The sequence below is a fragment of the Stegodyphus dumicola genome, chromosome 4, assembly GCF_044657685.1.
Source record: "Stegodyphus dumicola isolate Sdum_Otavi_A_Nest chromosome 4, ASM4465768v1".
Lineage (NCBI taxonomy): Eukaryota > Metazoa > Arthropoda > Arachnida > Araneae > Eresidae > Stegodyphus > Stegodyphus dumicola.
The window spans coordinates 207,057,100-207,070,787 of record NC_140771.1 but is presented as its reverse complement, the minus strand read 5'-3'; the positions used below and the strand labels follow the sequence as shown (position 1 = coordinate 207,070,787).

General features: G+C 33.5%; 1 protein-coding gene across 1 annotated transcript in view; it reads left to right on the top strand.

Moving 5' to 3' along the window:
• Positions 1-13,688, top strand: part of Impbeta11 (importin beta11) — a 125,554-nt gene that overhangs the window by 35,828 nt on the left and 76,038 nt on the right. Inside the window, exons 5-6 of the mRNA XM_085815924.1 lie at positions 2-131; positions 307-414. Coding sequence (XP_085672050.1) covers positions 2-131; positions 307-414 — 238 coding nt within the window. The remainder of the gene's footprint in view (position 1; positions 132-306; positions 415-13,688) is intronic.

Sequence of the window (13,688 nt, the reverse complement as noted above, 5' to 3'; positions counted from 1 at the left end):
GTTAACTCATAGTATATTTGCTAACATACTTCATTTGTGGATTGACAGAAGCAAATTATTTCTACATGAAGTACAAACTGGTTCTTGCAAACTGAAAGAATTGTTAGAAAGTTCCTTTTTAACCCTTAAAAGTAAGTGTAAAATAAAAGTAAGAACTACATCTCTAAATGAAATAAAGTGAAAAGAAAATTTTATTCATTTTAGTTATTCTATGTTGTTTTTCATTGTCTCTGCTTTTGTGAAGTAAAAGCCTCTTGCTTGAATTGTCAATTTGACATCAGATTTTGTAATTTTCTTATCTTGCAGTTTTAAGGAAACTTGTTGTAAATGGGTTCAAAGATTGCTCCAAAGAAAATGATGCTGTTAATTTTTTATCTCTCATATTTCAACAAATTGGACCTTTCGTAGAATGCAGTGAGTTTTATTTTTTCTAATAATAATAATTTTTTTTTATATGAAAGGGTATACTCAGTATGAAGTTGATGCTCTACAGTAGTTACATATTAATGCTGTCACCATGGATAGTATGAGAATTTGTTACAAATGAAAATATTAAACATACTTATTGTGGACAAGTTGGCGATTTTGGAACTTTTTCCTTTTTGAAGAAATTGTCAATTTATCATGGAAGTTCCTGAACTTTATCAATATATCAAAAGGAAACATACTTTATCAATTTAAAATAAAAATCTTAAATTAGTAAATAAGGATTATATATTACATTAAAATAATAAAACACATTTTTCACAAAATCCTTCTGTATTTTTTTCTGTGCCGTGAGTAGTTTTCACTTTAAAAAAAATTTACAATTACACAAACTCAGCATCATGCACAACTCTGGCATTATGCACCATAGTAGTTAATGTATCAGTTTTGTTTGTAATTAAATCCATCCCCATGCACCACCATAATTCAAATGTATTCTCTTTTTATACCTGGATGATACCGATTAGTCAATGCAAGCCACCTGACAAATTCTACAACTGCATATTTTAAAATAAGAGTTTAAGGCAAAAAATATCATGATTTGTCTATAAATCATTGGAATTTGTAAGACAACAAAAAAAACACATAGGAAATGGGCAATTTTGCTTGACTGAAGGATTGTTAAGAGCATGCATACTTGAAAAATGGTAATGTGCATGGTTGCCAAAGTTTGGCATATTCTGAAAATTTGACGACTTCTGCTAAGGTGCTTGTAATAATATTTTTAAGTACTATTATAACTACTACTAGTATTCTAAAAAAAAATAAGGTTGTAAATAGATGCAAAGAAAGTTAAGCTTGTCGATTGAGAAATTTTAACATAAATCAGTTGCTATAATGAGCATTGACCAAATCTGTAGTTGTTTCCAAAATTAACTATTTGACTGTATGAGTCATTATTACTGAATGATTTTTAATGTAAGTATCATTCTCTCTTTAATAATTTGCTAAAAGTATTAACATGTTTAATGTATGCATGAATGAAATGGAGCATAACAAATAATATATATGTAAAACAAAGTATTGTGGGCTGGTTTTTTTTTTTTTTTTTTTTCTTGTAATGTATAGCCATTAAAAAAATCACAGTAAAAGTTTCAAAATATAGTAAAATTATTTATCTTATCAGTGAAAATGCAATGATGAATTGGCTAACTCTGAAACTGACTACCTGCAATAAAAATAAAACCTCTAAAATTTACTTTACAATAAAAATAGCATAATTTTGCAACTAACAATTTCTAAATATTAGTTTTCATTTATAATACTTGAATATTTATGACATCACTTTCTGTGCAGTACAATTTATATAAATCTAATTTTTAACTGAAAATTGAAAAAATTTGCTATTTTTATCACTATGCTGAATTATGCTTTGGACATAATTTCGTTTTGGCATTTTAGTTATTTAGCGTACAATATGGTTTTGGTATGTGAGCATTAATTTAGGGGGGTGAGTAAAATTAGTTGTATTCGTTTACTTTGGGAATTTTTTATTGTTAATTGAATGTATTTTTTTAACTTAAGTAAGAGTCCTAAATATATGAAATAGATCATTTTATTCTTATATATGCCACTGGGCAGTAAATTGTGATAATTTGTTCTCTCATTTCTTTTATCATAGAAGTTTCTGTCCTTCACTGTAGATTTATTCTCTGTGGCTTTAACGTTCATATTATTTTTTCTTCTGTCAATGAAGTTAGTGATTTACTTCTGGAATACTTTATAGTGAAAGCCTGATTAATCATTAAACAAACTAAACACACGCTTAAAGAATATCAAGAAAAGGAAGTACTTAAAAAAAAAAATTTCCATTGTTACTTTTACAATGGGATGTATGATGTAGCTCAAATGACCTAGAAAGAAGGAATGGGTAAAAGACAATGATGTGAGGCACCAAAATCTCTTAAATACTTAGGGCCTTTAAGTGTCTTAATCTGGCTCTGAATATAACAGATTAGAATTTTTAGAGAATTATAATGTTACCTTCTAACAGAACTATTTGCATATAACCAAACTGTTTAATCGAATGCCATCTAGTGGTGACGAGAACAACTTAACAGCAGTCGACCTCCAGCTGCAATGAAGATTAAGTTCTGCAGTATTATGTTTCTGCAACTTCAACATTAAATTTCAAATGGGATCTATGGGTTTGTTCTCTTTTGGTGTATATATATATTTGTTACTCTTTCTGTGCTCTGTTAATAAATACTTTTAGGTCAAGCAATGTTTATGTTTATAGAAGAACAATTACAAATTGTTATTAAGGTTTGACGTACTGAATGAGTAAACTCTGAAATTTCACTTTAAGTAACGCAGATTTAATTGCACAAAGAAGCTAGCATTACTTTTGTTGCTAATCAGTCTTTCAACTTTTTTTTTCCATTTTATTTTTCTACTAGAATATCCTCTTTGGTAGGTGAATTATACTTTCTTGATGCGTTAATCATATAATAAATGTGAATTAATGATTTTATAGTGGTTATCATCTTTTTCCAAAAATCAATAATTTTTAACATAGTGCATAAATTTCTTTTTATTCTTAGAGCCTTTCCTTAATTCATAAATATCTTTTTATTCTCACTAACATTTCTGTACTATATAAATTTCTTTTTAATCTTTTTATTTCTTTCTTTGGATTTTGCTTAGTTGGGGTTGTAATGATCCTCAGGTTTGAAGAAACGTAAGGTTTAAATTAGAGGTTAATTTAAATAAGGTTTAAATTCCTGTTCTTATGGGAACAACTCCATGGGTCCACTGAATGATCAGAAAGTAATCAACAAAGGAAACTCGTTAAGGACACTCCCACTTTGTGGGGTTTTCTTGCGATGAAAATGTAAAAGGAAAGGAAGCGGCTTTTATCTAAATGATGCTGTAGGTATAAGTCTGGCCAAGTGATTGTGTGATCTGCATTATGCAGAAGTTTTGTCTGTTCATTTTGTAGCTGTACTGATGATTTACTGTTATTTAACCCAGAAATCTTTGTTTAAGACAACTCATCTGATTATTTTCCATCTTGGAAGTTTACTTACGGTACAGGGGTGTTTTATGCTTATTTAACACTTTTACAGTTGAATTGTTGCTGCTTATGATCTTATATAGTTCCAGTGAAGAAAGTTTTATGTCAAATCTTCTCTTAAAATGCCTAATCTTCATTTAAAACCTACACTGAACTAAAATTTAAATTTGAGCATTTTTAAAGTTTATGTTGGTGTTTTGTTGTACAATTAGTATATCCAAACATGTTAGTAGGTTGGGTTTCTGTTGTAACTGGAAGCTAGAGATTATGTCCTGCAGACTCTACTAGATAAACAGCGAATAATTACTATGTCTTAAACAACTTGTAAAATACAGAAGGTTGAAATAACATTTTTATTTAGTCTTAAAGTCTTTATTTAGTCTTAAAGTAACAAAACAGGGACAGGTTGTGCTACAGATAAAACTTCCATTATTTGCAGATACTTAAATTAACATAACAAATAATTAAATGTTAATAATATTTTCTAAGATGACACATAGAATAGACTAGAGTAAGCTGGCTCAGATAATTTATCAGCACGTATTTAAAACATCTGCTAGTGAGATGCTTAAAGCCACGGTATAATTTTTATGCAGAGCTGTTAAAAATACTGACAGCAAAACACAGTTGCCAGAAGCTCTAAACTAAGGATTCAAAACCTTCAGCTTAAATACACAACATCCTAATTTGCATTTTGGTGAAGAATACAAAAAGGAGAAGTTGTAGTAATGACTTAAATCATAAATAACTGGTTACTTATTAATGTTGCATGTGTACGAGTTCATTATGAATTGAATGCACAAGCCCAATGGAAAATTAATAAAATTTATTATTATCACAACAAATAAAACAAAACTGCTTAAATTTCATCAGATATTCCTACAATAACCCAATACCTCACAGTAGTTATCTTTTAAACTACTACAAAACGTTCAACAGAATTAATTCAAAATAGAGAAATGTAGATAAAGCTAATCTGATTCGCTACAGTAAACAACAGCAGTTTTCTAAACAAAAGTGGGCTGAGGTGTTCTTTCTCTGGCTTTTATAGCTTTTTAAATCGGCCACATGAGATTATTCTAGCAATTTTTCGAAATAAAAAAAGAGATATTTATTTATTAAATGTTAAATGCACGTGCTCGTGTATTTCTAATTTTTCAACTTAGCTTTCTATTAATATTCATCACGCAATGCATGGGAATAAAACAATTTAATTTATAATTCTACTAATATTAGCTATTTAAATAACAAATCCATAACACTGCCCCCTTCCCAAGGATTGCACGTCCCAGGCAGTATGATGCCTGGACAGGAAGCCAAACTTACAACTGAGGCATAAATGCAATAACTAACTTAAACAAATCAAATGCTATCAAATACTAAATACAAATCAAATACTAAATACAAGTGAAATCAAATGCATAGTTAGAAACAAAAAGGATCATGGTCTTACACTATTTACAATTATTTACACTACGTACTGTGGCCATAGTAATGAGCTAACCTGTAGTAATGAATGACTTTAGAGTTCGATGACTTACGAATTAGAACCACGACGTCGTTCAATCTGTTTAGGGCTGTACAAGGACCATGCCAAGGCGACTGTAGTTTCAGACTGAGTCCTTTTCTTTGAATCGAGTTCCACAACCACACCTTGTCTTCTTCATTGAATCGATGTCCAGCAGCTCTTGTGTCATATTGGGTGTTTATCTTTTCCGTCGCCAAGTTGACTCGCTGCCGTGCAGAATGGTGCATCACTTCAAACCAGGCCTAGACATCTTAGATGCATTCCTTAGGCGGTGAAGGCGCATCCGTAGGACGACGTAATAGGAGATCACAAGGCAGACGAAGGTCACGACCGAAGAGCATCTGGAATGGAGAATAGCCAGTAGTCTGGTGTTTCTCTTCTACCCTAGTATGATTTCAACAGCTTTCTGAACAGGGTCTTTCAGACAAGATGTCGGCATTTCCAGTGAGGATCCCTTCTGAGGATGGATAGTCATGCCCTCAGATGCTGAAAGGAGTTTGTTGGTTTTGAAGTCCAAGGAAAAATTGTATTTCCTTAAAAAGTCCAATCCGAGTATACAAGAATCTGTAATATCTGCCACATATGCCGTGTGATGGTAGGCCACACTTCCAAGCATGATATTCACGTTTAACTTCCCAGCTATGGCGATCTCATCGCCAGATGCAGTCTGGAGCGTAACACAGGATGGTGTCCAAATGAGTTTATCTTTAAACTATTGAGCTAAATCTTTCCGAATGATGGTGACATTAGCTCCTGTGTCAATGATCATATTTGCAAGCAACCCCATCAATATATCCATTGACGGACAGTCCGTTACTGTTGTTACTCACCGCTGAAATCTTGAGCGCTTTAAAACGGGGTTTTTCACTATCATCTGCAGTTTCTTCGTACATGGCCTGCAGCTCCGCAGTTCCAGCACTTTTGTTTCTGGTCACTCCTTCGTTGTCTCATGCCATTTAATTCTCTCTTCAATTTGTCTGTCTTATTTTCCATGCTTTGGGGTGTTCTGCAGTTCCTTCGTATGTGGCTTTTAACACCGCAGTTTCAGCATTTTAGGATTGGTATCTTTTCACTCTTATTCCATCTCAAGGCACTGACTGTTCTTGTAAAATCATCTGTTTTATTTTTCATACTCTTGAGCATTCTGCAGTCCCATCGTATGTGGCCTTCAGTACCACATTTCCAACACTTTAGAGCTAGTTTCTTCCCATTCCTTTCCCATATCAAAGCATCAGCTTGTCTTGTTAAATCATCTAAACGAGCCATCAATTGATCCACTGGCTCGTGGAATCTCACAGCTCTGACTGGATAGTGATCTCTACGAGTTGCTTGCTGGGCTGCCTCGAATTTCATGGCGTACACTAGAGTGCTTTTCAAATCGTTAACATCCACACAACTTTGCATAGACTGATAAAAGCTCCCAGTTTGTTTCTTGTGATATTTCTTGCCAAAATTTGCTCCAGTTGTTGGGCTAGGTCATCAAAATTCCCTGTAGATGCAGTAACGTTCATATTATATCCGAAATATGCTCGATGGGAGAGAGATCTGGTGATCTGGCTGGCCAAGGAAGTGTTTGACAAGCTGCAAGACAGTCCATTGCAACACGTGCCGAATGTAGTCTGGCGATATCTTGCTGAAGAATAAGGCCAGGATACTGCAAAAGGAACGGCAACAAAACAGGTCTCAGAGTGTCGTCTATGTACGACTGTGCTGTAAGTGTGACTGTAATGATGACCAAAGGCATCCGGCTATCAAGAAGAATGGCACCCCAGACCTTAACTCCTGGTTGAGGTCCTGTTGTGGCATGCAATAGTGAAAGCAGGATCAGCACGTTGCTCTGGGCATCTCCAGACACATTTTCGATGATCATCATGACACATTTGGAAGCGGGATTCGTCGCTAAAGATTATATGTTCCCAGTCAGCATAGTTCCAACCTGAGTGAGCCAAGCACCACTGTAATCTGGCTCGACAGTGTGCAGGCATGAGTGGCAGGTGGCTTAGCAATCGGTACAAGCGTAGATTTCAGTCTATCAGCCATCTGTGAATGGTCGTGGTGGACACTTGTGTGCGAGTCGCACATTTGATGATCGATAGCGATGAGTCAGATTCTGTGACAACTGATCTGACAATTACTCTGTCTTCCTGATTTGTTGGGGCCCTAAGTCAACTGCTACCATCATGATGCTGAAATTTGCCATTGTTCACCCATTCTTGCCGCCATTGTCTAATCGCCGCATCGCTTCGACTCATATGACTAGCGATTCTCTGATTTGCCCGACCTGCCTCTTTCAATCCAATGATACGACTTCTTTCAAACTCTGCCAGTCGCTCGTAATGAGCTCAAATCCTGCGGTGTGCCATTTTTTTCAGTCGTTGAAAGGTATCCTAAATTGCAGTGCAACAGAAATTTTTAACAACAGTTCAAGAACAGCTCTTTATATACATATGCTGGATGCCCAGTTCAAATGCACTGGAAATCGCATTCATTCATATTTGCATTTCAGCGCATGCATTATTCCCATATCCATAGGCTGAATGATAGATGTACAATTTGGAAGGAAGAATAATACGGATACATTATCTTTCACTAAAACTTCAAGTGAAGTATGTGCCGAACAGTTGTCAACAATCAGGACTATTTCTGAGACATCAGGTAAACCAACCAAATTCAAATGTCGCCGAGCCTCGGTTATGGAATGATTTTTCAAACCAATCATTCAGCAATGCTTGTGTCATCCATACTCTTTTATTTGCACGATATATAAAGGGGGAAATCGTTACTCCTTTAAATGCTTGAGGTCGTGCATTTTTTCCAATTACAAAAAGTTTGCGCTTGTGCGTTCCTGCAGCATTTGTGCATGCTAAAATTGTTAGTCTCTCTTTGGAATCTTTGCAACCAGTTGGAGCCTTTTCTGTAGAGGTTGTCAGGGTATTTTGTGGTACATATTGTCAGAAAAGACCAGTTTCATCAGCGTTGTAAATTTGTTCTGGAGATAACTGTTCACTAGTAATGACTTCAATGAATTCATCTGCAAATTGTTCAGCAGCTTCAGTATCAGCTGAAGCTTTTTCACCTGAAATTTTTAATTATCTTATACCATGACGATTTTTAAATTTGGTTAACCAACCTCTTGTATATGTGCACTAAGTGTTTAAGTTCGTTTCTTCATGAAATAGTTTGGTTTGAGCCATTAGCATTGGACCCATTAATGGCATGCCCTTGCTGTGATGCTGTCATCACTTTGCCATGATCGTCACTTTTAGCATAACAAACACTTTTTCTGTTATTCATTGCAAGCGGGGTGTTGGAATCCATGAAAAATTCAAAGTTTCTTTTTGCTTGTGTCAGATACAGTTGACTTTCCAATGTCAAACTCCTCGCATAATTTTGAGACAGTTATGCCTTTATCCATTTTTTGCAGGAATTCCACTTTTTGTTTGATAGACATTGAAACATGCTTTTGCTTTGTAGATCCTTTGGCAGCTTGAAAGTTCAAGCATAATTTTGATAAAATTGCTGTAACAGTCTGCAAAAAAATAATAAGTCAGATCCAATTATAAGATTAAGGAACAGCGCAATCTGCAACATTAACTGAAATGCCTTATATAATTTTAGTCTAGCTTATACTGCGAGTTAACGCATTACGCGCATGCGTAAAGCATACAAAAAAAAAAAAAAAAAAAAAAAGTGGCTTTGAGTTCTGGATAATGGACATCCGGATTACGGACTTCGTACTATACAACATTATTTTCTTTCAACAACATTTAACTATTAATTAGTCATACAACAATATTATTAATTATATCAACTGTCATTATTTTCATGTTCTCATATTTTTACAGTGGATTTTTACATGAATGCGCCAAATTTTGTACAGTTTTGCAGTAGAATGTGTTTCAAGGTCGATTTCTTTATTGTTTATAAAATATAAAGATTTTCCTATCATTTAAAATCTGTCCTAGCACACAACTTTGTGAAAGAATGGAATTTCAAGACATGTCGTTTTTTAACCCCTTCGAGCCGGGTAGCGCAAACGCACGCTTATCGCGGAGGCCGGCAGTGTCTTACGCGAGCGTCTGTACAGGGCCTGTGGCTTTTTGCTACTAAGCCTAAATCCATGAATTTCCGAAGTATCAACACATTGTTTAATAATGCTCTATAGAGTATTTAAACGGCTAATGATTTATAGATATTTTTATACTATATACTTTAATTACCTTATTTCTTGTTTAAATGCATATTTTACACATTTTATTTTCATTACTCACCATTTTATGACTTTTAACATTATACATCTGAAAACTAAATATATTACTTAAAATTCTCTTTTCGTGTGAAAAATTTGAAAACAGGTATCTACACACAGTCCTACATTACATTCCTTGCACTCGTAATAATTCATTTGCCGTTTTGGAGGATTTTTCCGGGAATGTGAGAAAACGAAGCATCGTCGTCTCATTTTCTTATCAGTCTCTTCTGAACAAAGTTTTGGAAAATGTCTTTCAGAATCAATATCAGACTTTCAGAATCAATATCTGAAATATTTTGCATCATTTCTGCTATTTCATGCTCTGTTAAACATTTTCAACGCTTCGACATTGCAACGGTAAAAACAGAAAGAATTCACGTCTAACAAGATCTAATTATTTTCTAAAAACTGAACTGCAAACCGAAATACCCAACGCTTTAGCACAAATAAAACTTCTCTACTTAAATAAACAACTACCACGTGCGAATAAAGTGCGATTTAAAGAGACGTCATAAATCACGCCATTCGGAAACATTTATTTCCCCTTTTGTTTATATAATCAAAAATGTGTGTATGTGAGTCATGCTTCTCTCATTTCGAGTAGAAGGTCTAATGTACATGTATCTGAAACCATATGGACATACAGTGCCATCTTGTGGCAGAAATTATACTTTTTAAAAACGTTCCAGGACACTGGCACAAATACGTGACAGTCGGTAGTGAACGAGAAAATGCTTTGGCATGCCTGCGTGTCAGCCGGGAAGTGAGTGTGTTCATTGCTGGCACGTAGACGTGACAGTCGACAGTCAGCGCGAAGGGGTTAACAAATCATTGAGACATCGGGTTTCTGAATAATATCGGTAAAACATGGAGCAACAGAAATATTTTCATTTCATGGTCATTTGTAGGCACTCACATTTTTGATCAGCTCTTTGGCTTCGGATGTTGTCTTTCAATGCATTGCTGTGCATATCTATTAGTCTCTTCCATAATGGTGTGAATTAAATTGTCATCAAAAAATAGTTCAAAATATTTTTTTTTTTTAAGTACAATTGTCAATTGTTGCACCCACTTGTGGTTGTTGGTATGGGAATCTTAGAGCAGCTGGAGGAAAGTTATTAAAATGTAGCAGCATCCAGGTTCGTCATCAAAGAGTTTCACTTTCATCGTCACTTTTGGAATACTCATACTTTTCCACTTAAATACTGGTATCTGAGCATGAAGAGCCACACAAGTATTTTTAATCATTGTCTGATTCTGACATTATGAACATAATGTGGCTGTTTCGGAAGAAATACAAAATTAGAAAAATCCGGCAAATGGCACAAAACTGTCGAATATTTTACGGGAAAGTATTGTGATCTATTGGGAGAATGCTAAATTGCATGTTATGCATTGAACGAACTGAGTTTGGGCTTCAAGGTATTGAAACACTGATTTTTCTCTTGCCTGAACTCAGGTTGGGCATTCCAAAATTGGCGCATTTGTGTAGTTCGGGAGTCACTGGCAAGGGGTTAAAGTGGATAATCTGATGCAACCTCGATCCTGAGAGTGAAAAGATACCAAGTGGATGCAACCTCGATCCTGAAAGATGGCCATTTATTAGTTTTCCATCTCCTTGCTGTCTATTCTGCCTTCCATAGCTTCAAATTTGTTTTCTATTATGGCAGTAATTTCTCTTTTCATTCCCACTTGACCTGCTTCAGTCTTTTCTTGAACTTACTTGAAACCCCTTCCATCTTTTCTTGGCCTACTTTTCATGGACCTGACTGCCCATTCCATCTTTTCTTAGAATGCAGCTAAGGCAGTCGCCAGTTGTCTTAGTTGCGCATCTATCGCTGATGTCTGCGGCATGTAATTTCACCTGTAACACCAAAAATTGTTATCTGTGTATGGGCTGATAATGGATTGAATGCACATAGAACTGATGATAGCGTGATAAAACTTATTTTCCCAATGTCCATCATGACTCCTATGGCTATACTATTCTACCTATTATTACAGCATCTTCAAGTATACAGGTAATTATTACGTGACAAATATATTATATTAATGGCAGTTATCTTAATATAAATAATAATTATATTGTGAGTTTTATTAATAGTAAAATTATGTAACATAATAATGGATATATTGCATTTCATTATCGTATTTATAATTACTACCTTACAAACATACTAAATGCGTTATTCAATATTTTTGTTTTAAAATTAATTAAAAATTATTATTAAAATATTAACAGAACTTTAAAATTCATCTTTCTTTGGTTTCATTATATGACCATAAAGATAAATATCTAAAATCCTATTTCTGTTGTATATAATTATATAATAAAGATATTGAATTAAATGCATAAAAGTTGTAAACACATAATTTATTTTGGACATGAAATTAAACTGCAAATAATTTTTTTTTTTTTTTTTTTTTAAGGCAAACATTTTTCTGGCCTTTCATTTTGGTTCGGCAATTAAGATATTCCCGTATTCCATTTTCCCTAGCTGTAAACTGGCAAATATATCAATAATTTTGTCAATTGCTATTTCTGTGGTATAATGAATGTGCATTAATGGCAAAGAATTTCTGTGCTCTTCCATTATAGTAGCTCTATTATAATTTTCTAACCGTTTCAAAGCACTTGTGGAACATTCACATTCGCAAGATGTTATCGGCAGTGTAGCTGCTATGTGCAAAAGCACATCAGTATTTGGTAAAAAGATTTTATTTGAAGCTTTTAAAGCCAAAACTGATGTGTCTGTGAGCTTTGCTTTGGAAATAGATATAAAATGCCGTCGCCGACGTTTCGTCTGTTCATTTAGAAATTCCGGAGAGGGTAAATCATCTTTATATATCACGTTCAACCTATTTACAGCAAATTTACTTACATGATCAGCGCAAACTGATGGTTGTATGCCATACAGGGGATGATGCAGTCTTTTTTAAATTTGAAAATTGAGATTTTAAATGGAAAATGAGATGGTCAAGTAAAGGGATTGCTAAAATAGTTTTATGATAATTAAGCACAGAATCACAATGAGCATTATTTCAATAGAGTTGTTTTCAAATGATGTGTAGCAGTTTAAACTGTACATCTAATTTTTTACACATTTGCCCATCATGATCACATATACTCTCAAAACTCTAGGTTGTCTCTCAAGTTTAACTGTACTTCTTTCTAAATGAGATACATAATGATATGCTGTTATGAATGTTACAATGAAAGTAAATGAAATGATTGAACTCCAGAACCATAGCATCTGGCTTACTTTGCGCACTCCATTGATTATGCATGTAAGCATCTAGTTTAGTTGAGGCACACAATGTACCCTAGAGCTTCAATTTTATCGAAAAAGCTTAATAAAAATGCTAGTACGCCTTATATTGCATGGTCCATCTTGTCCGGCAAAGGTCTAATATTATTTTTGTCGACCTAAATCATATGAGGAGACTCGACCACATGGGTTTAATGTAACCCAAAATGCAAATTTATTAGCCACCAAAATGTAAGACTATATAAAGTGCAAATAGACTTATATTTAAACTTAGTCATTTAATAACATTACACAAAAGAACAAATATATTCATAACAGAATAAGAATAATACTAAAAACACTGTTTAAAATGATATTTTGTATGATAGATTCATTTCACAATTTTTATCTCAAAATAAGTAATAATACTTTTAATTTAAAACAATAATTTGAATTTAAATAAAGATGGATTTCAGGCAGTTCTTTATCTGCGAGATAAGAGCTAACGACTCTTAAGCTACTGAAAGCGATTTTGCGCCTTTTACGTTAAAGTATGTATGATCTCTAGGGATTTACAAGTTTTCATAGAAAAGAATACAAATTCATTTACCTGTTATTATTTTCATTTTAAACGGTTTATCAGAATTTATTATTTGAATACAAAATTTATTATTTTATCTGTATTATTCAACTATTTTATCTGTGTGAAATTTGAATGCGTTAAATACTGCAAGTCTTTTTTTTTTTTTTTTTTTTTTTTTTTTTTTTTTTTTTTTTAAACGAAAGTCCTTTATTGCAGACAATTTTGATCTGCTAAGTAAATAGTCACCGTTCTCAGAAATGCCAATCACTTTTATAGATTACCTTCTAAGGAAGATGGTCACCATAAGAGGATTCCTTGTATTTAATTTATTTCTAAAACAGAAAAGGAAACATATATTTTCCCCTTGATAAAAAATATTCGAATATGTGGATACATAGCTGGAAATAATAATGATATCTCACAGAAAAATGTCATTGGGATTATCATTTAAGTATAAAATTATTTTTAAACTTTTATTTTGATTCTGAGTTTATGGATTAGAATTTTATGAAAACTTCTTTAGCACTTTAGATATGATCGATCACATTTAAACTTTTTTATAATTTCATAAGCAA